The 26,784-nt window shown below is 41.7% G+C and overlaps 1 protein-coding gene across 1 annotated transcript in view; it reads left to right on the top strand.

The window, feature by feature from the left end:
- THSD4 (thrombospondin type 1 domain containing 4) overlaps positions 1–26,784 on the top strand; it is an 898,709-nt gene that overhangs the window by 324,871 nt on the left and 547,054 nt on the right. Inside the window, exon 6 of the mRNA XM_088445395.1 lies at positions 18,726–18,828. Within this exon, the coding sequence (XP_088301521.1) occupies positions 18,726–18,828 (103 nt within the window). The remainder of the gene's footprint in view (positions 1–18,725; positions 18,829–26,784) is intronic.

Genomic DNA, 26,784 nt, shown 5'->3' with positions numbered 1-26,784 from the left:
TTTTTGGCACCCCCCATTTTTTTTTTTTTGTTATTTTTGGAGTGATTTCGTTGTATTTTAAAATTTTTAATGTGGTTGCCCTATTGTTGTATTAATCCACACACTTTTCTCACCCACAGAGGAACAGAGGCGTCATCACGAAGTACAAGTTTGTGTGGCCCAGATGCGCCAACATATAATTGGGGTGCTCGTAGCCCTTGATCGTCTGTCTGGCATCCTTCGCCAATAGTTTGTTTTTTGGTTGTTTCTTATCAAATTAAATGTTATTTTTCAAACATACGTTCCGGCTAATTCGTTTTTGCAAACCCAAAGATTGTTAACCCTGACATAAGTAGACTGTTCCTGCAAGGATTTCCATTTTTTTAAAGTAAGATTGTGTTTTGTATTTGTATGTAAAACAGCCACAAGAAACACATAACAGTCACAATGTCATTTCCCTTTTTGGGTGTAGTGTCAATTAGATATTTCAACATTTTACAGGTTCCTAGTTGGTGTGCAAGCTGCTTAGGCCAATCTTACAAAGCCAAATGATTGTACAGGCTTCCTTTTGGTGTGGGTTTTGAACCAGAAAACATATTTCATTTTAGCTCAACTGGCGACAGTACTGGATTACCCCTTAGTCAAATGTACCGTGTGTGAACCTGGTTACACTTGCTGGTAACGTCCAAAAAAAGGAAGAACATTTCACTCTAAAAACATTTATTCACAACATAACTGATAAATCAAAGTGGTCACTCACAAAAAAAACACACAGTGATAATCTCAAATACAACACATACCAAACTAAAAGAAACCAAAAACAACAAATCAAGAACTGGTTGACGAAGGACCATGCCAACATGATTCCACAAACATGGCGTTGCGATATGGGTTCCATAATATATTCCCAAAATGTCCAGATCCAGGTTTGGTAAGGGTAGCAGGAAGTAGTGAGCGTTGGATTGCCAAAGATTATGTGAACAAACAGAAGATGGTGAAAAAAACAACAAAAAATTAGAGGTTCGCAAACAAACCAAAACACATTAGGTATAAACACTGTTGTTTTGTAAAAACTTACCTAAAAAATCTGGCCACCACATCATCGCGTATGGCCCCCCCACATACTGACCTCCGACCAACCTCGGGGGGGCCATCCTCAGGTAAGGCATCCTCTGGCTGCATTGGGACACCACTCCTTATGGCGATGTTGTGAAATATCCCACACAGGACCACAATTTTCGACACCATATCCGGCAAATACATGAGCTCGCCACCAGAGCGGTGGAGGCATCGGAATCGGCCTTTTAAAAGGCCGATACAGCGCTCCACCACTTGCCTGGTGGCTGTAAGTGCGGAATTATACGCACTTTGTGGGCCTGGTGTGGGAGCCAAATAAGGAGTGAGCAGCCAGGACATGCAAGGATATCCACTGTCTCCTGTGGAAAAGAATAGACAACATCAGGAACACTGTGTATCAAGCTTAACATTGTTATGTACTAAAGGTCTCCACTTACCCAGAAGCCACGCATCACCAGCTTGTAGGTTGTTTAATTTTTGCCATATCCCTGATTGCCGGATGACGAAGGAGTCATGTGCACTTCCGGGTAATTTAGCATTCAGGGACAGGATCTGGAGGGAGGCATCACATACCACCATTACATTGAGGGAGTGATAGTGTTTCCTGTTTCGAAATATGGCCTCCAGCCGTGCTGGAGGCTGAAGTGGTATGTGAGTACCATCCACAACCCCTATGATGTGTGGGAAGGCAGCTATTTGGTAAAAATTGGCCTTGGACACACTAAGGGCACCCATATCCAAAGGCATTTGAATAAAATGATGGAGGTGCTTGAAAAGTGCCTCCATCACTGCCCTCAGGATCCTGGAAAAGGAGGATTGGGAGATGCCCGCCACTATTCCCACCGTTGTTTGAAACGATCCTGAGGCACAGAAATGTAACACCGCCATAAATTGTGTAAGTGGTGGTTTTGCTGTTGGACTGTCAATTTGCCGCTCAAGATCACTTTCTATTAATGAGAGAGTGTCTATGATGATTTTGGGAGGTAGACGGTAGCGTCTTAAAACCTCATCATCGGGCATTCCAAAAAGGGTGACATGTGTTCGAAATATCTGGGGCCTTGCATGCCTACGATGCCTACGCCTGGGACGAGATTGAGGTTGGTCGGCTTCCGGGAGCATGGCCAGAACAATCCGCCCCAGATCTACCTGAAATTCAAAGATTTCAATGTAAGGCTTTTGACCCACCCCAAAAGTAAATTAAAACAACTTAGCTTGATGATACCATCCATTGCTGCTTACATGCCGGGGTATTGTCATGATACGTCCAAACTGAAATTAAACACCAAAATTATTTGACACATTTCACTCTGTGCATTTTTGTTTATAAATTTTGTGCTAAACCAAAGTTAAAATATGCGAAACACACATTTTGCAAAACAGCAAAACAGCATTTCACACAGTACATCAAAATGGGTTGAAATGTTTGCTCAAAAAGCGAGAGAGAAACCTCAAAAAAGTTAAAATGATTATTAAGCATTTAAAAATGCGCTAATTAGTTCGCAAATACAAGTCACAAGAGTAAGTAGTAAAAATGCGCTAATTAGTTCGCAAATACAAGTCACAAGAGTAAGTACTAAAAATGCGCTAATTAGTTCGCAAATACAAGTCACAAGAGTAAGTACTAAAAATGCGCTAATTAGTTTGCAAATACAAGTCACAAGAGTAAGTACTAAAAATGCGCTAATTAGTTCGCAAATACAAGATAAAAAATGGACTTACCAAGAGCAAATATATAAGAGGCCAAATCAAAAGGTCTTTTGGTTCGAAAATAATCAAAAACTAAAATAGAAGAAATTATGGATCCCAAATTTAAAAAAAAGAAGAAACACAATGAAACAACAATTGATCCAAAGTTAGACTTCACAAAACTTACCAAATCAAGAAACGAGGTCCCAAAAATATAAACCAACAAAGAGAACGGAAAATAAAAACGCAAATCTAACCAACAAAAGAATCTCCAACCGCCAACTCCTTTATACGCAATCAATAAACTCCAGCCAAGGTAACCTCCAACAATCCAAAAACACCACCTCGACTAGAGACACACCAAGCCATAAATAGTGTTTTGTTTCCCGCACAAATTAAGGAGGGATCATAGGGACGCACAATAAGGACGCATGTATAAATACGTCACGAAAACACATTAAAATTCTGGTGTCTTTCTTGTTTGGACCTCAGACATGGCGACAGACCAGGGAAACACTGCCCAAGAGTCAGGCGGTAAGTCTTTCATGCATTTTGTATCAATGATTAATTTGAAACATAAGATTGGGCAAGTTGTGATTTTGTGAATTCTGAAAATTTACACAAATAGGTGACGAGGATGACATGGAAGAGGCTGCTGGGCCGAGTATTCCGGCCAAAGCGGCCAAAAAAAAAAGGCAGCCACATTTCACAAGAAAGGAGATGGAGGTTTTGATCCAAAAGTGTGTGGACATCCTGCCACAGGCAGACAGGAATATGAGTCTAAGCCAGAAGTGGAGAATGTGGGAAGAGGTAGCCGTTGCTGTCAATAGGGTGGGTGATTATGTCCGTCTAGCCCGGGATGTCAAACGGCGGTAAGTAAACCCTTGCCCCCCCTAAAAACAAACACCATTTTAAACCAAAGGATAATGGCTTCCATTTTTTCCCACAGATGGGGTGACTTCAAATATCGCCTAAAGCAAAAACTCGCGGACAGGGCTAGGCATGCAAGGGGGACAGGTGGGGGTCCCACCCCTGTGTCATTGGAGTTGACGGATTTAGAAGAGCTGGCACAGGGGTGTGTGCAGCCTGTGGAGGTGTTTGGCGTGTCCAACATGGATACGGACATGCCAGACTTTGCGGCTCCTCATGTTGTCCCAGGTAAATCTTTGGATGTCATCAACTCTGAAATGTTATTGTGCCAATATGTAGATTCTAATGTGAGGCTTTTCTCTTTTTTCCTAACAGAGACACAGGCGGATGAGTCTGCTCCAGAGGGGAGCCTTGGCCACCGAATTTCTGCTGGCTCTGCAGGGGAGGAACCAGTACATCCGGCTGAGGACCCTGCAGAAGCCAGTCCAGGGCAATCCCCCTCGCAGGCAGTGGCCCTCCTCACAGAACTCAATTTCAAATCGGATTCCCATACGGAGATTCTGCAGAGGATGGACGCCAGTCTGCTACGGGTGGCTGAGGCCTTGGAGCAAAATGCTGCGGCCAACGTGACCATTGGTCAGGCCCTGACAGAAAATACCAGGGCCAACATCCGCATCGCCATTGCCCTGGAGCAGCTCGTTCGCCAGCACATGGTGGAGCCGACCTCCCTTCCTGCCGGAACATCAGGATCCTCCACCTCTGGCACAACATCAGCCAATCCTCCAAATGTGCCTAGCCCTGTGCCTAGTCCAGAGGCCACAACATCTGCCTCTGGACAGGCCAGCCCGATGACATCCCGGACCCGGTCTGGCGCCCTCCCTCCCCCATCCAAACGGGTGAAAAAACGGTGACAGCAATGGTGACTTTTCCCACAATCCTTCTGTGCTTGGCTCATATTCCTTTCTCGTCAAAACTTCCCTCTCCTTTCTTGTGAAATGTTTTTATTTTTTTGTTGTATGTTTATGTCAACAGTTATGTTGGGCCAATTTGTTTGATTTTGGAACATATCTTTGGGCAAAAAAGATGTCCCCAATATTTTTTCATTTTGTTTTTTTGTTTGAGCAATAAATTGAAAAAAAAAATCTGACATTGGATTGTGAAATTATTGTACAAATGGGTTACATTTAATCCTGGACCAAAAGGCAAAAACTCGCCCAAAAAAAAAAAAAAAAAAAAATGGGCTCTTTAAGGAACGTTTAAAAATTCATATAACGAGGCAAATTCAAGAGGCACAAATAAAATGGTGTGAAAATTAAAACATGATGACATTATTGTTACAATAGGCCCTAACCACCAAATTGAGGGCAAAATAAATCCCCACAAATGTACGCAAATTGATTGTGTCATCCTGACATTAGCAGCTCTGAGTTCCACCTGCGTACGGTTTTGTGCTATCCCAAAAAACTGATTTCAAAACACATACCAAGCCGGTTCTCAATCCAACACTAATTGCTTTTCTGCCCTCCCGCAATTAATCGCAACAACATCGTGGAGTCCCGGGACGGAGGAGAAGGCCATCGCCAATGTGGTCGAGTAATCCAGACCCTAAGCTGTGCGAGCATTTTGAAGTGAAAGAGGATCATCCAGTGACGTATGAGTCGGTCCGAACACATTTTACGCTCGCATCTGCTAATGTATGTACGCCCCAAAAACGCCTCACCACGCCTGCGTTTTTCCATCTCCACCCCCGTCAACACCCTAAAACGCCCTGTTCTGTCAATCACATTTGACATGTCACTTCCTGTACGCTATTTTAGGAACGAGTCAAAAAAAACTCGCAATCTGCCGTACGCACATGCGCAGTGTTACACCGACGCATGCGCGGTTAGTCAACATCGGAACGCAACGAGCGTACTGCTGTTAACGAGCAGCTCTGAATGAGGGCCTAAGCAAGCAAACAGCAAAAAAATAAGCAAATATACAAGAAATCGATATGAAGAGCTACACAAATGTACAGTTAACCAATTTATAAATGGTAAATTATTGTCAAAAGTATCAAATAATCGCCAAACAGATTCCAAACCCCATGAAGAGCCCCAACCAATACCAGCTGGGTTTAGAAGAAAAAGGAAGACACTGTAACTTACCATCCCGGATCACCAGAACAATGTAATCAATTTGACTAGAGAAAAGTATACTCGAAACCAAGCCATAAATAAACCATTTTAACTACCGTTTAAGAACAAATAACGGAACCAACTGCAAACAACACATCCCTAGACTTGACAAGGAAAGTACTAATTAAAGCCTTCAAAAGTGGCTGCTCTTCTAGGCACTACGGACGGACATGGGATAACCTAGTCCAAAATATGCAAAAGTGGATGAACTTTTCCCACTCAACACTGTGTTCCATCGTCCCCAGTTAGGCAACTAACAGCAAAACGTCAACCAGTACAGTAAACCCGAAATTGCACCCATCTAACATCCAAACTGCCTAGTAAATATTTAAACTGCGCAAAAAACTCTAGTCAAGAAACACTTTCTAAGGAGGAGTTATGAACCGGAAAAAAAGAAAACTTCTCACAAGGACTGGGGATGACAAACAAGATGAATACATCAAGCTAAAGATGATCAGCCTCATATTCATACCAACGCCTCGCAACACTCAAACAACACCGAAACGTGAAATAGTCGAGCACGATCCCTATTACAAAAATCCGAGGCAGGTGCCCTTGGACCCTGAAAAACTGCAAAAACAATTTAAGGGGCCTATTCATTAGCAGCTGTATTTCTGAGTGATGAAAGATATCCCTTGAAAATTCCGGTGGCTGTGCTGAACGATATCTGTCATGTCCTCTGTCATGTACATGACAGATTTTGGCAAACGACGAACGATGAATGATATCGCATGACATCATTCAGGGAGTGGATTTTTTTCTCTGCAGCGCTCTGTAGCTGCTGCTAATATCTTTCGTTGTTTACCGCATATAAACTGCACGATATTGCTAATATTGTACAGCTATATGCATTAATTGACCAACATGTTGGAGAGATGATAGATGCAATTTTTCGGCCGAGGGAGTGCGCATCTGTCATCGTTCAGGGCCTATCCATTAGCAGACATAATGAACGATTGAACGATATATCATTCATTTTATCTGCTAATGGATAGGCCCCTTTACTCTCACCTCATACCCTCCACCTTCACTCCATCATAGAAACTTTGCTGTCCACCCCAAGCCGCAACCTCTATTGCAAAATCCCGATCTGAACCAAATCCCAAACCAAACTCTGAAGTTTAATCCTTAAAGGAACGGCTTATACCCCCCATTAAAACGTACGACCAGGAGTTCCACCTTCATCAAGATACTTCACCAAATCCGACCATATTTTACAACGCCACCTAAGTAAATGGGCAATGGGCAGTGCAGTGGGTGGGGGTGCTGCGGGCCTGCCCGATCACTGTGGTCAGCATTTCACTCCAATTTTTATTTTTGTGTTCATTGTTTGGCATAATTGTTTTCAAAATTGACCATTCCTTAATGACCAACTCCAGACAGGATGCTTTTAATTGCCATAGCTTCAGGTTTCTCGTGGTGGGGCCACAAAGACTGACCTGAAGTATGTAGGTATAACGACTAATCCCTGGCTCACATTGCTTCAAGGGGATTATAATCAAGGAAGAGCTGCATAAATTTTGCCTGAGAGTAAAGAGTAAGCAAATTGCCCAAGCTCTTCTACCAGCATGGTGCAATGGGAAAATGGAAGTGATGGGAACCGCGAGGGCATGGTTTGTCCAATGTGGGTGTGGTTTTATGTAAACAATGAAATATAAGAAAATTTATGATATCAAAGAGCTATAATCAAATACGACACCTGCTAGTCCCATTTGACTAGCATTCAATGCAGAGATTATTTTTGGACCTATTTTTGGGTTCTTAACACAAAAAAAATCTAGTGACAGCTATACAGCACACAGTGCATAGTAGTGATTCTATACTGCACGGATATTCTTTAGAGGGCATTCTAGTGATATATATATAGAACTTTGACAGCATCCTAGATAGAATAGGGAACTGTTATATCTGACAGTTGTACAGTACTATACAAACAGCAGATCTTTAATAGATTATAGACCACAGATCTATGGGTGGCTTTATAATACAGTCCACACAGTCTCTGGTGGAATTACCATCCTTGATCAATGATGGAGACCAAAATTAATAGCTTACCCATCCTGCGGTCCCACACTGTTTCCCTGCTTGCTATGGAAGCATTTGACTTTTCTGCATTGTCATATCCTGTAAAGGGATGCAGATTAGTCTTTATCTCAATAATAAGTTAAAAGCAATGCATTTAATCAATGAAAGAGGCACTTATTTGTAATAATATTTTTGAATTAATTATACAACTGTTTTAATTAGCGCCCAGCTGAAATTGTGTTGTGGTTCGTATTGTAATAATATCAGCCTGATATTACCACAAAGCTGGAAGGAGCTGGGGGCGACAAGTGAAGACTCAGAGGGCCATCTGCAACTTGGGAACTGCTTTTTGCCCAGCACTGCTATATACACTTTCCAGACCTCTGATTGGTGGATAGGTCCGCCTCTTCACAAATCAGTGTGTGGGAACATACATACTTAAATAGTGCGTTAGGATCCATCTACTTGGTATAACAGAAAAGGTCATAGCCAGAGACTGTGTAACTGCAGATGGAGTCAGAGACAGGCAGAGGATGCTCAACAGACATTCCAGCTTTGTTTTAAATAAAACTCATTCCTAACAGGAAGCATCATCCACCTGATTCTTGGCCACCAGGTGTGGCCATGAATAGTGTAGTCACAATTTGTACAGACTTGGGAGTAGATGACCTGGCCTGTCCCTGGTTGTTATATTAAGCATTGACCCAAAGGTCGGCATACCCAGGATTTTATTATAGCACTATGCTGCACATACAGTGTACAAGGGAAAGAGCTGCTGTACTGTGGTGGGACTCATGATGCAATACATCTCCAAGTGCTAGGCTCAGGGATATATATTTTCTTTTTAACTTTATTTAATAGATTTTTTTCCCATAACTTACTCCTCACTCAAGTCACAGTGTCCTCTATTGGGGGGCTATAAGATCTTTAATAAACCATCTTGCCATAAGCAGCAAAGACCAGCGATCAGCATCTAGATGTGTTGGGTCAAACCTGCATGTAAGGAAGATGTGTCACACATTTTAGTTTATTGTGTCTGACAGTGCCACCTCAGTTTCACCCTACTTCATCTGGCCGCCCGCAGAATGCCTGAAACACTGCATCTCCATTGTAAACAGACATTCTGGCTGCATGGGCGTATCCATGTTGGATTCTGTCATGAGATTCTCTCAGTCCATTCGGATTCCAGAAGCTGCACTTACATGATCTGATTATCCAATTGACACTAAAAGCGCCCTATTTAAATTAGCTCTGGAGACCAGCTCATTGCAGAAACAACTAAATTAATTCCCTTGAGGTTAGCTCCCTGACTCCGGGCTTCAGTTGCTTCTCGCTCTGTTCCTATGTTCTCAGGAAGTGCTCAGTTTACACTTAGGGCATACTTGTCGACATTTCACTCCCTCCTTCTGGGAGGGAGCTGTCAGGCTTTCTCGGTGGGGGACGGGTCTCGGTAAAAAGGGGGCGTTGCCTGGTGATGATGTGCATTTAGGGGTGGAGCATGGGGGCATGACATCGCGATCGCGTCAACGTGGCTCCACCCACTCTTCACAATGCCGTTATTAATGGCATTGTGTGTCAGGGTGCGGCGCCATGATGACGCGATTCAGCGCAAATCGCGTCACGGCCTTTCCGCTGCCGGGATTTATACTGTAAGTGTAGTGGGGGGTGGATGGGTCGCTGGGGCTCGGGAGGCTTGCCTGCCTTTCCTGGGGGGCCTGGAGGCTCCTTGCCGAATTGGCAGGGTAGGCAAGTTTGACTTAGGGCCAAATGTAATAGGGTGAGAGTTTAGAAAATGTCACAGTTTTAAAACTCTGCCAATGTAATAGAGTCTGGGAACAAAGCAACAGAACAAACTTGCATGTTTTTCAGACACAAAAAACTCTCACAATTTAAAATCTTATCCAGATGTTTTCCCATTTTGAAAATAAAACTCGACCAGTGTGACAGTTACTGCTAAACACTAACATTTTCTAAACTCTCACCCTATTACATTTGGCCATTAGTGTCTGTTTCACAGTAAGAACTCTGCATTCACCAAAGTTCATGTTTCTCAGCAAGTGTTCCATTTACATCTAATGCCTGTCTCCCTGCAAGTGCCACAAGTAACCGGTCCATCTGCTAGCATACCATCGGTGGTAGCTGACTGGTCTCTGTATTCTGTGTGTCCTATTGACAGGGCTAACGCTGAGTCTCAGACTTCATTTCCAGTTATGTGTATCAGTGTGTACAGAGCGGACCCTAACCAATTTGGTAAACTATGCAAGAGTTTGACTGGTGCCCCCAGCTGATAATCCCAGGTTCTCCCCTCATAGCAAAACAGAATATATATATAAAAAATATATATACATATACCCAGCGCTACAGTACACTGCTGTAACTACAGAAAAAAGGGACAGGTTTTAGGGGAAAGTCCTTTATACCACCACCTCAGAATGCATTCTATAGGGCACATTCTCTGCTCACAACACCACAGGCTCTCCCCTTGCTGCACAGCCCATCACCCAGCACAATACCCCTCACCCAGCACACCACCCCTCACAGCGCAGATTAGAGCACAGCACACATTACCTCTCACCAGCAAAGCACCCTTCACAGCACAGAATACAGGACAGCACCTAACACCCCTCACCTAGCACTTTCTATCTGTGTGAGACTGAGCATCGGCTCTGTGTTCTGCTGCTGCAGCCTCAGTCCTGAGAAAAAAGTCTACCACTTGCTCTAGGCTTGGGATGCCCCTAGGCATTCTAGTTGTCCCTAGTCATTTGCCTGTTATGTCTACAGGATGCCTAGGGCCGGCTCTGAGTGTGTAGGTTCCAGGTCTGTGCACCTGTAGCCAGCTCACAGGCCTGATTTCCACATTTCAGTTCTGAGTTCTTGAGTTCTTGATTACAGTGCTAGTTTATTTTCGGTTCTTAGTCTCCATTGGCTGTATCTCTTTTGAGTTCCCTGTAGTGGCTCTCAGCACCGAGTTGCTGAATTCAGATTCAGGGGTTGAGTTCTCCATGATCGGTTCCAGGGTCCTATAGCTGCAGTTTCCAGTTGCATAATCTGGTCCATTTCCTGGTCTTGGATTCCATCCCTAAAACAAGTGATACTTTGGCTCCAGTATTTCATAAATGAGCAGAGGTCTCATCAAAGCCCGTAGTTTCATCCCCAAAGGTCCTGATACAGATCAACAAATACAGATGACCGTGACAAGATGATGTTGCTTTCAACAGGAAAGGCTTAAAGAATTGTATTGAAGCATACATCCAGGATCTGTGGAAAATTTATTGGTACTGCATAGTCTTGTGAGACAGTATATTACTAAGATAATTATGGCAGATTTTCCAGTTCCATATACCAGGATATTTGATCAGTTTAATTATGACTTTGGCAGCTAAGGTAAAAAGATTGATGAAAATATTATACAGCTTCACATAGTTTTACCTAGGTTACCATAGTAGTACAATATACAGTTCAACTGGTCCAGGATCCAGGTGGTTCCCTAGTTCCATTACTCGTAGATGATGCAATGAATATGAGCCTGCCAAGCTCTTTTATTATGGTGATAATGTTTGTTCCCACAACCTCCTTTTTTTTTTTCTCCTTTAGCATATCTATATACCAGTTACCACCACTGCAAAAACTGCTAGGAATGACATATATAAAACAAGTGGATACATGTCGTGGGTTTGTGTTTATACATAAAGTATGTAAATTCCTGAAAAAGAAGCACTACATGTTGTGACTGCTGCAGCACATGGAAGGAACTTCTGTATGCAAAACAAAATACAATTATATGACAATATGTTTTTCCAGTAAATTGTTATTAACAAAACTATGGGCCTGATTCAGACCCGCTCACAAGCGGGTCGATGGCCCAGTGCGCACGCGCGAGACCTTCACTCGCAGAAGAACGGGGCAGCTGTCGACGTTGATCGACAGCTCGCCTAGTTTTGTAGGCGGATGGGGGGCTGAACAAACTGAGGCATTCCCGAAGGAATACCTGCCGTTTGTGGGCGTCCCTACTGACATCACTCGTAATGTCAGTAGTGGACTTCCGGCTCTATTAGAGCTGGAAGTACACTCGGCATTGCGAGTGCTGAGACCCTACCTTATCACGAACATCTCCTGCCCGCTCACACTAGCTGTGGGTGTGCACCCACAGCTTAGCAAGCGGACAGGAAAAAATAAATAAAAAATACTCCCCACCCTGATTCAAAGCGTGCGCTCGCAAATAGCGAGTGGCTCTGAATCAGGCCCTATGTGTAGAGAACATGAGATTCAGGACCTCATTCAGAGTCGGACGTTGCGGCCGCACAGTCGTACGCCACCGATGTTCGCTATACTGCGCATGCGTAAAGTTCGCAATGCGCGTGCGCAAACTAGCCGCTACGACCAGAAATTTCTCTCTCCTTGAACACAGCCAGGCCGGTAGTTTGAGTGACAGAATGAGGCGTTTGTGGGTGGTAACAGGGGAAGGTGCTTGAAAATGGGGGAGTGGAGATCCGAACGCAGGCGTGCCTAATTATGCGAACAGCGTTTTATGGGAGTGCATACGGTTTATGGGAGTGCATAATTAACAAAGTAGCGTCATGGCACATGTGACATGGGAGGTTCTTACACTGACATGATCGTAGAGCTTAAGAGAGGGTATGGTCAACCGTAAGCTCTACGACCAGTTTCGATGGTTCCCGATGGTCTCGATTAATCCTTATATGCCCAGAGATGACGTGCAATGCATATGAGAAGGGGGCGTATTTTTTTGAATTCCGACCGCTTCCTCCCCTTGGTCGGCCAGCTACCGATCCGAACTTAGGGACGCAACTTGCGAGGGAATCATTTGAATATCCGGCCCCTTTTCCCGTACGATCGTGCGGCCGCTTCGACCAACTCTGAATGAGGTCCTCAGTACTTTTAGAGGACATTTTGGTTAAACTGCCTGTAACTATAACCATTTAAGTGTCAAGTATAAGTCTGTGTCCTCAATATATATGGTTGGTACTACGCTAATATTCTAGACCATACACTAAGGACTGTATCGAATTGGCAGCAAAAAAAATTTGGACGCCAAAAAATGGGTTTTTTCGCAGATTTTTTTTCATGGTATCCAATTAAACCCCGTTTTTTACAGCCGAAAATTTTCTGTTTTTCTCACGAAAAAAACACATAGGATACGCGAATAGTTGCAGACATATGTATTACACTGCTACGATTGGGAGAAAGATGGCTTCATATCATGGATTTCCCTGTGGCATCTGACTGTGACATAGGGCCTGATTCAGCAAGGAATGCATGCAATTGGGCGCATGCAATCGGCCACTGCGAGAATATGCTAATGAATGCATACGCACGGCAATCGCAGCAGAATAAGCAGACGCCCAGCACTCCCTTTACTTGCGTTTAACATCGAGAACCATCGGACCCATACGCACAATAGTGGTTGACCTGACCGTCCCCTTGACATAGTGAGACTTCCTGTGTGCAACTAGACCTCAGGCTGCATCCGGCACCGCAAGGGCTTAATTATGGACGCCTCTGAAACACCGTCAAAACGCACAGGTGCATCTGCGTTTGCCCGACCACCCCCCTGTCACTACCCACAAACGGCATTTCCTCTCAATAACTGTGCTCTGTGCCTGCGTTGCCTCTGCAAACGCAGTTTCCATCGCAATAGCTGGTTAGCACACACGTACTGCGATGCATGCGCAATGAGAAATAATCGACCGATTGTGTGCATCTGCATCCGTGCATTCCTTGCTGAATCAGGACCATAGTCGATAGAGGATACATTGGCACCATATGAGTATCACTGCATTGTGTCATCACTAATAGTCTGGTCTCAAGATATTGCTTCTAAGGTGAACAAGACTTTTAAATATATATGACCCAGTATTTTACTTCTGATACGGATTTACAATTATGAGATCATAAATTGCTGAGATAGCGATCAGTGACAGAGCCAGCTGAAAGAAAAAAACTTCAACTTGCTCAAGGCTTGGGGCATCCCCCCGGGGGACTTAGATTTAGGCAGCGGGGAAGGGGGGGGTTAGGTTTAGGCACTTAAAGGGGGGATTAGGGTTAGGCATTTGGGGGGAGGTTAGGGTTAGGCACCCCTAACGGAGGGTTAGGGGTAGAATTAGGTTAGCGATACTTACCTTAGGGACGATCAGGATTTTCACCCTTGCTGGGCTGCCGCTGTTGGGATTTGTACAGCCGGCCATGCATCCAGCGGTAATACCTACTACACCCCCTGATACAGATCAACAAGTTCAGATGACCGTGACAAGATGATGTTGCTTTCAACAGGAAAGGCTTAAAGAATTGTATTGAAGCATACATCCAGGATCCAGGATAAATCTGATCAAACTTTAATGGATATAACATCTCTCAATATATAAGTCACATGTGGCCATAGCCGATAACTGCAATCTGGAATTCATATGAATGGCTTTTTTTTTACATCTGATCTTATATATTAACTTTTTTATGATATTGTTTTATTTCTCCATTATTATTGCAATCGATTGCTTGAAAAAGATTCTTTTAGATAAATGTAGTAATAAATTATATTGTAATTTTTACTTGATTCCAGTGTATTTTATGTACATTCAGCCTTAATGTACTGTCTAGAATATTAGCGGAGGACCAACCATATATATTGTGTTTGCATAGAACATAAGTAGTGATCCATTGGGTAACTGACTTTCTTTAGAGGGTGCATGGCCACAGTCGCACCCAGGTGTCTGCAACTTATTATAACGCAACTAACACAACCTCTAATATTTACAACTATATTAGCTCCTGATTAAACAGGATAATTTAAATCTGTCCAAAAAAACGATGTTAGAAGGTTGTCACAGACATGAATTATTGAGTTGTTCACACATCAGTTACTAACAATTTGGGGTGACAAATGGGTCTTTATAGACTGATCTAGGCAAAGTTGAGTCTACTTCTTTAAAAGTTGGATCTGAGATTTTTTTGTTTCTTCCATATATGTCCAGTAATATTCTTTTCACTTCTGTTTTAGCTATAGTTTTTCTTTAGCGCATGATAAAATAGGCAACAGATGGCTAGCAGGTTACTCTTTGTTAATTCACTGGGGAGAACACTGTTACTAATGTGTTCACAGGAAATTACACATTTGAGAACTTGCAGTATGACTTATCAGTTATTATCCTCCTTTATTAAATTATCACCAATATAGTCCACAGGGCTGTAAATTGAACAAATAATGACACCATACTACTACGGAAACATACAAAAATACAGAAGATGAGGGGCAAATTTATTAAAGGGTAAAACAGCCCTTTTAAAAAACAAATTGGTATTTTTTTTAAATACACACTGTAGCCCTTGGTGTCATTTCTTCCACTTGAACTGCTGTTTTCATTTGTGCTGCTGCTGATGGCTCAAGTCATTAGCCAGACATTGGAGGGTTTTAAAACAACAGTTCATGTGGAAGAAGAGGTGTCAGGGAGCAACAATGCTGTCTCTATAATTAACAAATAACAAAGAGAAAACAAACTTTAGTCATCTAAATAAGGCTAATTTAAGTTTTAAAAATATATTTTTTTTGTCTAAATATTCTGTCTAAAGATTCTGTTGTTGAAAAGCCTTTTTTTTTAAAAAAAGTAAAAAATAAAATGAATACAGTTAAAATATTGTATACAGATACTTAAAACAGATCAAACTGGGTGCCCCAAAGAACATGTCAGGTATGATTGATGCACTTTTCAACAGAGGCCGCTAGATCTATATAGCTATGAGCGGATTTTTAAAGCACATATTTGCTAATTACTATATTTCCAACTGGAATGCCTGGTTCAAGGTGCAGAAATAACTTTACTCCCTTATTTGAACTTATATTACACAACATCATAGACAGCAGTTAAACTGGACTACAAACCGTTGATTATTGGTCTTTCTGAATCAATAGTATACTCTGGGAGCAATCTTTACTTTAACATTCTCCTGCTGAATTTTGTTTAATAATTCAAGGTAAAACACTCCATTCTCCTGGTACTTTTTATTTACTAATCACATTATAAGTTTGGATACATTTTAGGTTGTTGCAATTTGACCATCAATGACTGCTACTATGTTTTGCTATGTTATCCTACACTGTTAGCAAATATGGGATGCAGTATTATTTTGCCGGCGGATGGGATGCCGGCCGTCGATATACTGGTGACGGAATCCCGCTGCCCGGCATAATGCTGATATCCCGAATAAGATCAGGATACCGGCGTTGCCATCCCGAACCGCCAGAATCCCAAACGTCTTTGGCCGGGTAAGTATTTTCATGTCCCTGGGGAAAAGGGGTTTAGGTTTAGGCAACCCTGGGGGGGGAAATTAGGGTTAGACACCTCTCCGGGAGTCTTAAGGTTAGGCACCACCGGGGGAGAGGTTAGGGTTAGGCACCCCCCTGGAAGACTTAGGTTTAGGGTGTCGGGAGGGTGGGGTTAGGGTACTTACCTTTCCTCGTCGGGATCACCTCCTGTCGGGCTTCCACGGTCGGGAAGCCGACGGTATTTCAATACCATACCAGCAAATATATATAATATATTTTGGCAGCCTGATGAGCTATTTTTAAATGATTATCACTCCTGGAAGTTTTTCCTTCTATTTCCATTTTTATATTTTTACTATATGTATTTTTTATCTGTATTTATTATGCTGTTTATGATTAAATTACAATAAATCCTTATTTGTATGAATATTTGTATGAATATCGGTTTCCTGTTTATAGCATCAAGCACCTAGCAATTCTTTTTGGTTATATGCTTAAGGGACGAATTCAATTAGAGAAGAAATTGTCCAGTTTTCACAAAAAAAAACTGGTGAAAACGGGGGAAAAAAAACAGGTGAAAAGTTTTCACCATCTCAGACCAGGTGAAAGAAAAAATGCAAAATCACAATTTTTTTCTAAAAATGTGGGGATTTCTTTCAGAACCCTTTGCACATCCCCCTTAATGATCAATTACCCCAATTTGTTTTCATAAGTTGAGTACTTTGGCGAAAACAACCGGTCGAATTTTAGTTGAAAAAAAAACATTTGTTGAAAATGGGTTTAACGTATTGGGTATGTTTTTTGTTTTTTGGGGGGGGCGGTATGGATGCATCAAGTGTTTTAAACATCGCACGTGGCCGCAGCAGGTGCTTTTTAACAGTTTAAAATTGCACTTTTACAACACGAAAATATACTTTTACCAATTTACGTGGAACAGTAATATCCTGGGAGAAAATTGCTTTCTATAATTTTTTAAAATGTTTCCATATACGCAAATTACCACGAACTGACGCAATTTAAGTCCCCAAAATACTTTTATTACGTGCAATTGTACACTTCTAAAATAATTTTCGTTGCTTGCCCACTAACACATAGTGCTGGTGGTCCTGAATAATATCTTGTGGTTTCATGACATCTTGCACATGTGCACCATGCCCACAAATACCCATTACTACACATAGGACAGAGGTCGCCAGTGGGGTGAGATACTGTAACTTCTCCCCAGTGACCTTTTTGTAATACATACCTGTGCTAAGATATTCCAGTAAGCAGCGATGCAGGATATCAGCCCTGACAAAAAGGGCAATGTTAGTACATTGACCCCATGGTCTCTCTTTTTCTCTTTACCTCTCTCTCCCTCTCTGTAAAGTAGGGCCAATGCTGTAATGATACATTCACATGGTATACTGAGATCAAGACTTGCAGATGCTGGCCTAATGCATTCGATAGGAGACCAGTCCCACTGTCACCCAGCCTGTCCCTACACTTATATAGTTGGACTAAAGTAAACTCAGAACAACTGCCTTCTTGTATTTTTTAAGTGAATATGGCAGGGCCAGCCCCAGGTCTACTCATACCCTGTGTGAGAAGTTTTGGAGCAGCCCCCCACACACACACACTTTGTCCCAAAGGAAAAAATACACACATTGGCCCCCAAAGGGAAAAAAAACACACACATTGACTCCACCTTAAAAAAAGGACAAATAGTGGCCCCCTATATAAAGCTATCAAACACATTGTTTCAATGATTGCCCCACAGGAAAAATATAAAACACATGTTCATGTTTCATTGTCCCCCCATCCCCCAGGAAGCAGTGACCTCACCTGCTGAGCTGTCACAAACTGCTGCAGAGCTAGTTACCGGAGAGCAGCCTCCAATCTAGTGAGTGCCTCCAGTCTCTTCAGAAAGTCCAGAACAGTGAGTGCCTCCTTCCAGAAAGTCCAGACAGACCAGTGAGTGCCTCCCTCCGTAGAGTACAGACCCAGTGAGTGCCTCCCTCCAGAGTCAATTAAGTTGCACTCTCTCCCTTAAATCTTACTCGGGCTCTTAGCACCGCAGCCCTTAGCTCTGCAGGCCTCAGCCCTCAGTGTCAGTGATTTTTAAACTCTCAGTTTTTGGTTTGGGAGGATTTTTAGGCTGTGGATTAAGACTTTGGGAAAGTGGCTTGCCAGCAGCTTGCCTCAGTGTCAGTGATTCACTCACGGAGTCACTGTAACACTGTGCAAGGGCAGGGATGACGTGCGGCTACATTATCAATAAAGTCATGCTGTCACATCACCTTCAACAAGGTCATGCCCTGTCCGGAGCCGCATCTGAGCCACCTGGAAGAGCCCAGCTCTGGCCAGGCTACAAGGGCTCTGTGGGCATGAGTCTGGGCAGCTGCATCTGCACTGGCCCATTATGGGGTAGCGCCTTGTGCAGCCGCTATGCTGGAATGCGACATGAGCCGGCCATGGTAGGTTGTAAGTACATTACTTTCTGCATAAATGTAAGAGTAACTAAGATGGTTTGTATTTTAAGGTGTGAGTCTTAATATATGTATATAGAATAAAGTCAATGTTGAATGATTAGAAGTTTTACAAATGTTGGAGATCATCATTATAAACTCTTGCATGGTTACTTGTATTCACAGCTGTGTCCTGGGAACAACAGAGGCACAAGAGAAGTGCAGTGTGCATCTTATAACAACAAACCGTTTATGGGTCGACTGTATGAATGGGAACCCTTCTCTGATGGTAAAATATGATTCTTATTATTGCCATTATTACTCTAAAATTATGTCATGGTGATATTAATCTGTTTTCTTCAGAACTAATTATAATAAATTAAATATTCGTATCAGAAATCCTTGGCAGAAACATCTCTATAGTATGTCTTTTGAAAGTGAATTTCTAGTTACCTAGAAACATAAATGCCCATTGTGTATACAAACATAAATAACACTGTTATTGTCCATGCTTATCCCGGCTAATTCAAATGTGTATACATCTAGCAAAATGAAAGTATATGGTACTGATCTTTTGATCAAAATAATTCAGCTTGCAAAATGCTCTCGTATGTATGTGTGTGTATATATATATATATATATGTATATATATATATATATATATATATATATAATCCTGTATTGTCTTATATTCAATTGTGGTATATCAAATATATTGGAAATGAAAGCTGCATCCAAGTCACAAGAAGACATAACCTTGTATTTTACATAATCAATTTTTAATGATGCTGTTCTTTGCCAGCTATTGTCTAAATGTCCAAGGCAATTTCATTTGTCTTCTCCTCTGGGACTTGAAAGGCTGAGTTTATATCCATCTGATTCATGCTGTCTTTATGTCCAGTCCAAAATATAATGTCATGCTGCTTTTAGACAAACATTAGGCTTTCTAATGAAAACATACTAGGATTTTGTATTCAGTAAACTTAGGAAAGATTAAAATTGTTAAAGTAATAATGTATGTGTAAATCATTATTATAGATAGGACTGATGTGCAGCATATCTCAGTATCTCAAGTGGGCAGACAGACAAATACATTTTATATAATGTATACTAATTAGGTTTTGTCTGTGTTCCATGCTCACAAAGACTTATCTCTTCTTGGCAGCTGTGGCGATCTAATAAAGAATTATTTATCTCTACGATTTTGAAGGAATGTCATATCTAAGGGGGCACTCAAACTTTTCATGTATGTGAGCCAGATCTCCAATGATGGCCATTGAACACACCTTATTAATTTGATTTCTAAAACACCTCTCAACTCTGAAGGTCTCATTGGTGGAACAGGGTGTGACTGTGGCACAGTGGGGGTATGGTCACCACTGTAAATGCCTTTTTGCTCGTTGCACGCTGTAGACAGGCCTTTAGAAAGCTGGGCCGGGTCCCGGTACTTTTTTTAAATTTTCTTTTTTTGAGGGGGCAGCTGGCCTAATTATTGGAGGCGTGGCCACACCTCACTTAGGAAAAAATGTAAAAAAAATGTTTTTTGCAGCGCCACGCAATGAACAGGGGGGTGCTATGAGCCCATCAGCCAGGGGCAAATCCAGGGGGAGGGGCACAATCTGTGTGATAATTTCCCCCCACCCCTGCACAGGCAGATCAGACTGCTGCTCAGCAGCAGCAACCTCCCGGGCCCCACTGCAGCCCAGTACACAGCAGCGTGTGCTGGTCTGTGGAGAGAGGCTACTGACAGGTGGGAGGAGTAATTACTACAAGCTCCTCCCCCCTCCCTACACCCCTGGCTGTAGATACATCGGCCTCCTCACTATACTTTAGTACAAAACTCCCTAAAACCTATGAATAGTCCTGACCAAGAAACATTCTTCAAATCATCAGATCATTTGGGAGGTATACCTTCTGAATCCTGGAATGATTTTTTTTTTATTGAAGACCTTCAACTTTGAAATATCACCAATTATAAGCAATTTCCCCAACCATCAAGTTTAAAACCATAATAAATTTCTCTAAACTAACTTATTCATTGTAGCAATTGGCAATAACCCCTCTCCTGATATAACATTACATGCTACAAACTTTTGTAGTTAGTTCATTGATTTATATGCATCCACCTGAAACATGTACTAAATGTATTGCTTTTTATTTCTAGCCTCCATCTGTACTTTTCAGTTTTATATTTGTGTTATATGGCAGTTGTTTATTTGCATTACCCTGGTTACGACATACAGCCATGTCTCTTTATTGGATGCAAGCCAGAGAGCAAACAAACACACTCTATTCAATACCAGCTTTGTGTTGTATCCAAGGACAACAGAATTAAGCAACTCTGCCTGATGATATAAATACATGGCTAAAAGTCCAAATGTAATCCAGAAAGTTGAAGAAAAATGTTTAGTAAAATAATCGGGAGGGTGATACAAATTAATAAATTGAAGGATTATAATGGAAAAACCACATACATATACACTGGCATTTGCACCATGTTCTTACTGCATGTTACTGTAAATAACAAAAACTGCATTGCATTTTATGATTTTTAAGGATTTAATATTTATTTAGACATATGCATAAATGCATTCCATCTGTATTTCTTAAACATGTGTCTGTGACAAAACAGAAAGTTAAGTTGATCAAAACACACGTGGAAACACATATACAAGTGCTTCTTAACTGTATATCATTAACATAAATGTAAGTTTTCAGCTGCATTTTAGATCAGGTTACACTTACATAACAATCCAAATATTTGCTGTCTCATTTGGTACAGTGGATTATTTTTACATTTATTTTTATCATCATCTTTTATTCATATGCCACCCAGTGACCATAGCACAATGCATAGAGAATTACAATAGGCTAAACCAAAAATACAATGTAAAACATATCAAACATTACAGGGGCAAATATGATACAGTGAAATAAGAAACAGTTATTAGCAGTAGCACTTGGTGACTCCATTCCTGGGAAAGATGGACAGAATGGATCAGAGTAAAGGACTCTAAGTAGGAGTGCACTGGACACCAGGAGAGTGTAGCATGACGGGGAACAAAGAAATATCTTTGGAGCCCGCACAGGAAAAAACAGAAAAAAGGGTAGTATAATAGACCTCCTGGGTGTATACAAACTACACCCGTAGGATGGAGTGGTATATATCTCTATTGGACCAACTTATATAGTATTAATGGTATTCAATGATGAGGAAGATGTGGATTTTTGAGTTGGCGGTGCTCCCCTGAGTCAGAAGGATACAAAGTATGTAGGTATGTAGAGACAGAAAAGAAGATTCTGTGTTGGGGGCACTCAATTATTGTATCAGTAGTAAAACTAGTGATACTAAAACTTAACTTTTAATATAATTAAATATAAAATAGTAAATAATCAACAGTACATGACATACAACATACAACACAAAAGAATATATAGTGTATTTCGTCCACAATATCACTCAGATAGGTGGAACAAATTGTGCATATAGCACTGATAAATGATGTGAAAATGAGCTAAGCTGAAATAAGCTTAACTGCAGGCGAATAATAATAAGGTATTAGAAGGTCAATCGACTGAATTGTCAAAATTAAGTATGTAACTAGGAAGAGATTTCCTAATGTTACATACAGCCAAACTTTTGCTCACCTAAGTGAGCATAACAAATCACCACACAATTGTTCACATAGACAGGCATGAGAAGAATCACTGTACCCAAGGTAATGGTGTAAATTACTACATATAATTGTGACACAGGCATCAACAGAAGTTTGTTATATATAATCTGTTGAAAAAAAGATCATGTTATTAAACAGCACCTACGTAAAGTTAATAGGCGAAGTCTATGGATCATCGGAAGCATGCAAAATAAACTTTAAAACATGATACTCAAAGTGCATGTCTTATAATCACTGTGTCACCTAAATTGGGAAATAAGTTGCATGCAGTAATTATAAGTTGACGTTTTATACAGAAGTATATGCGCTCCTGAAAGTTGTTCTAAAAAGGGGCCCAGACATTTGTCTCCCCCGTTTCTGCTGTCACTGTGTCATGTAACCAGAGGACACGGGATGAGAGAACGGGGTTTGGCAGCTGGTAGTAAGGAAGCAAAAAGGGCACTTCTGCTGTCAGTGTGCACAAATTGTCATTCCCCTGATATCAAAATGACATTGCAGGGTAGGTACAAGAGGCAGACTGATGAGAGAGTGCGGAAGACAATTTCCATATGTATAATGGTCCCTTGATGATCACATATGTTAGAGTAGATTTCCACGAGAAGTCTCAAAATTGGAGGTTCTTTAGCAATACATATGAGAATATCAATACTCCATATTTGAGACTGTAAATTCACAGAGACCAACTGTGTTGGTCAGTAATTAGATTATGCACGTAATTGAACACACACTGAACCTGTTGTTTTATACATTAATGAGTAACAATACATGATATATTAATATTGCTGCCCTTCCCCTTTGAAAGTAATGCTTGAAATATTGACATATAAATGCATATATATTAAGGAAAAGAATTCTCCCAAAAGCATAGTAAGCAAAATGAAAGTAAATAAACCTCCTGAGCGGGTGTACAGTATAGAGAAATTAGCTCCCGTACTATGATAAAAAATATAACAGAGCTAGAAAACTAAAATTAGATATCACACAGAAGGAGGAGGAAAAAAGGCAGATTGTATAGTCCTTCTTGTTTGAAGGTTCAAACAGTACCAGTTAAATGCAATAACACTGGGGAAATGAATAAAATATTGCCAGGTAAGAGTGGTTGGTCAGGTAAGTATTTAGGCTGTACTAGCTTACTGTGTATCGTGGGCAATCAGCGGGATAACGCCCGGCCAGTAAAATCTTTAGGCAGTGGGTGATCTTTTCAAGATCGAGCGGCTGTGACTGCACGCTCCGTACTCACGGTAGTCAGCGGGAAAGTGCCCGGCTGGCCTGATCACTGTGTAGTAGGTGATTTCTTAGGATCGAGCGGCTGTAACTGCGTGTTCCATACTTACGGCAGTCAGCGGGATGGTGCCCGGCCGGTCAGATCTCTGGGGCAATGGGTGATGACGTACGTTTCGCCTTGTAAGTGAGGCTTGTTCACATCAGTCAGTGTAGCATGACGCCAGATCCAGAGAGTGAGAGGGCCCTGTTGGTGAGTGCCTACAGTCTGAAGGATTGAGGGTAAAACTTTGAGGATAGTTGGGAAGAGATGACGAGTACATACAGCGAATGTGAGTTGAGAGTGTAAGAGTTGGTAGGTTTATTGAACAGGTGTGTTTTCAGGGCACATTTAAATCCCTGCAGGCTGGTAGACAGTCTGATGGGGGGGGTGATTGAGTTCTGGGTGAGAGTTGACACTCAGAGAAAGAGCAGAGAGAGCTAGATGCAGTGTGTATTGAGATGAGACCAGAGATGTAGGAGGTGAAGTGTTAGACTGTTAAGTGAGTATGAAGAGCATGAGATAGATTCTGTAGGCCAAGGGGAGCCAGTGAAGGAGTTGAAAGAGAGGAGAGGTCAAATCAGAGTCTGAAGATAGGAAGATGAGGCAAGCAGCAGCACTGAAGATAGATTTAAGAGGGGAGCGGCATGAGAGAGATAGACCAGGGAATAGGAGGTTACAGTAGTCCAAGTGGGAGATAACGAGAGCATGAAAGAGATTTGGTAGTCTGAACCTGGAGACATTGTGAAGTCAAAAGCGGCAGGTTTTAGAGAGAGCATGACTGTGGGAGGAGAAGGATAGAGTGTAGTTAAGGATGGCACCGCAGCAGCAGAACAGGAGGGAAGATAGTTTTAGCAATAGAAAGTGTGAAATGGGAGGGAAAAGGAACCGTGTGTTGTGTGTGTGTGTGTGTGTGGTGGTGGTGGTGGTGGTGGTGTGGGGGACACACAATAATCTCAGTCTTAGACATGCTGATTTTAAAAAAGCACTTGGATATTCAGAAATAGATAGAATGGTGGAGGGGAAGGGGTCTGGGGAAGAGAAATAGATTTTTGTATCGTTAGTGTGAAGGTGGTATTAGGCTGATGAGATCACCAAATGGGGAGGTACAGAAAGAGAACCAAAAGGAAACAAGGACAGAGGATTGAGATAGAGAGAGATGAGGTATTAGTCATAGAGGGGAATGAGCAATTGATGAAATCAGAGATGTGGTGGAAGAAATTAGACTGAGAGTATTAACACTGAAAAGAGTAAGGGAAGAGGTTCATTGAGTAAGAACAAAGGAGGATAGTGGAATGAGAAGCTTAGAAGCAACAGTATCTGTGGTATGCTCAATGGGCATATAAAAGTTGCCCAGGATGTAGAAGTGGCATTCTGTAGAGAGAAAGTTAGAAAGCCAGGTAATGAAATTGTCAAGGAAGGTAGAGGAGGGACCAGGGGAGTGTTAGATAAACACAACACTAAGGTGCAAATAATGGGATGTAGTTATGGCAACATTTACAATATTGACAATCATACATTTTGCAATATTGACAATCATACATTTTACAATATTGATAATTATAACAATACTATGTCAACAATGATATGTCAACATTGAACATGTAGGCACCTACAGAACATGTAGGCATTTAAAGACATGTTCACAATGTCAATATCGGAAATGTTGACATGAGAAATGTTGACCTGCTGCATGGACCAGAGTGGAGGTTAGGGTTAGACACAAAAGGGGGGGGGGGTTAGGGTTAGGCTATGAGAGGGGAGGTTAGGGTCAAGCACTCAGGGGGGGCTGAGGGGTATAGGCTGTGGGAGGGGAGGTTAGGGTAAGGCACTAAAGGGAGGGGAGATTAGGATTAAGCACTCAAGGGAGGGTTAGGCTGTGGGAGAGGAGGTTAGGGTTAGGCACTCAAGGGAGGATTAGGCTGTGGGAGAGGAGGTTAGGGTTAGGCACTAAAGGGAGGGTTAGGCTACGGAAGGGTAGGTTAAGGTTAGGCACTAAAAGGAGGGTTAGAGGAGTATGCTATGTGAGGGGAGGTTAGGCACTAAAGGGAGGGTTAGGCTATGGGAGGGGAGGTTGGAGTTAAACACTAGGGGGAGGGTTAGTGGTTAAGATTGGTGATACACTTAGCACCAGAAGTGCCACTGGATATCATCATCACCTGACTGCTGGACTTGGAAGGCACCTCTGAAGCTACTGGATCCGCCATACCAGGTAAGTCACCATTAGGCCACCAGGGACATTTTGTCGACATTCTAATCATGGCAACATTTCATCTGTGTCCACATGTAGAATACCAGCATGTTCAATACTGACATTCCAAGCACATTTTCAATGACGACAAAGTTTAGCACACAACAAATAACAAGTAACTTGTTCTAGAAAACAACCCACTCACCAGGCTACCCACTCATCAGAATCAAAAGTCTTTAATGCAGACTTGTGGTTCTGGTGAGTGGGTAGCCTAAGCTTTAGGCCATTTTATATGTGCTGTACTAGTTACAAAAAAAATGTAGATTTGAAAATAATTAAAAAATCATATTTACATTAACAGTTTTTGGTGATTCAGTTTGTGACAGTTCCACAAAACTTGTATTTTGTCTATTTCCTTGAGAATAAAGTTATTCCTATATTTCCACAATCTGTATAAAAACACAGGCCATGTATTTTCTTAGTATCATGCCTATAAATATGATAAACAAATATACAGTAAGAGTGTACTAATGGAAATCTCTGTTGTACGCTGAGAGACAGGAAGTGCTTAAACTTTTTATAAAGAAAGGCTGTGCATCCATGCAAAGGGACTTTCACAAAGATATTTTATTATTGACCTTTAAAATTGATACTGCTGTAGGATTTTTTTAATCAGTACTCCTTCAGGCTTTATCTCTTTGCACCTGTCTTTTGGTTTATTGCATATCTCATTTGCTAATGTACACTGCTTAACCACACACCTCCTTCTAACCACGTCAAACAGAGGTCTATTAAGCACTTCTCTGGGTAGAATACTTATGGGGATAACTTATAAAAACTTCCAAACATTCTGTACATATGGACACCTGTAAAGATAGCAAATAGATGTAAGCAGGAACACCCCTAATTGTATAGAGCAGCTATGATTTGAAATCAATTTTCAATATACAGTAGCTTGCAATTAAGCAGATGAATGCCTTCGGTCAGCAGCACCAGCTCCCCATTTAATTCTGATAACAATCTACACTGGAATTGCAGTACATATTTTATTGGATCTCATGAATTTAACTTGTACCCATATGTGACAGAGTGGGTCTCTCCCACATTCTGAGGGAG

The sequence above is a fragment of the Taudactylus pleione genome, unplaced genomic scaffold (assembly GCF_031769625.1).
Source record: "Taudactylus pleione unplaced genomic scaffold, aTauple2 ptg000019l, whole genome shotgun sequence".
Classification (NCBI taxonomy): Eukaryota; Metazoa; Chordata; class Amphibia; order Anura; family Myobatrachidae; genus Taudactylus; species Taudactylus pleione.
The sequence above is the reverse complement of the archived record's forward strand: the minus strand, read 5'-3'. Positions and strand labels throughout refer to the sequence as shown.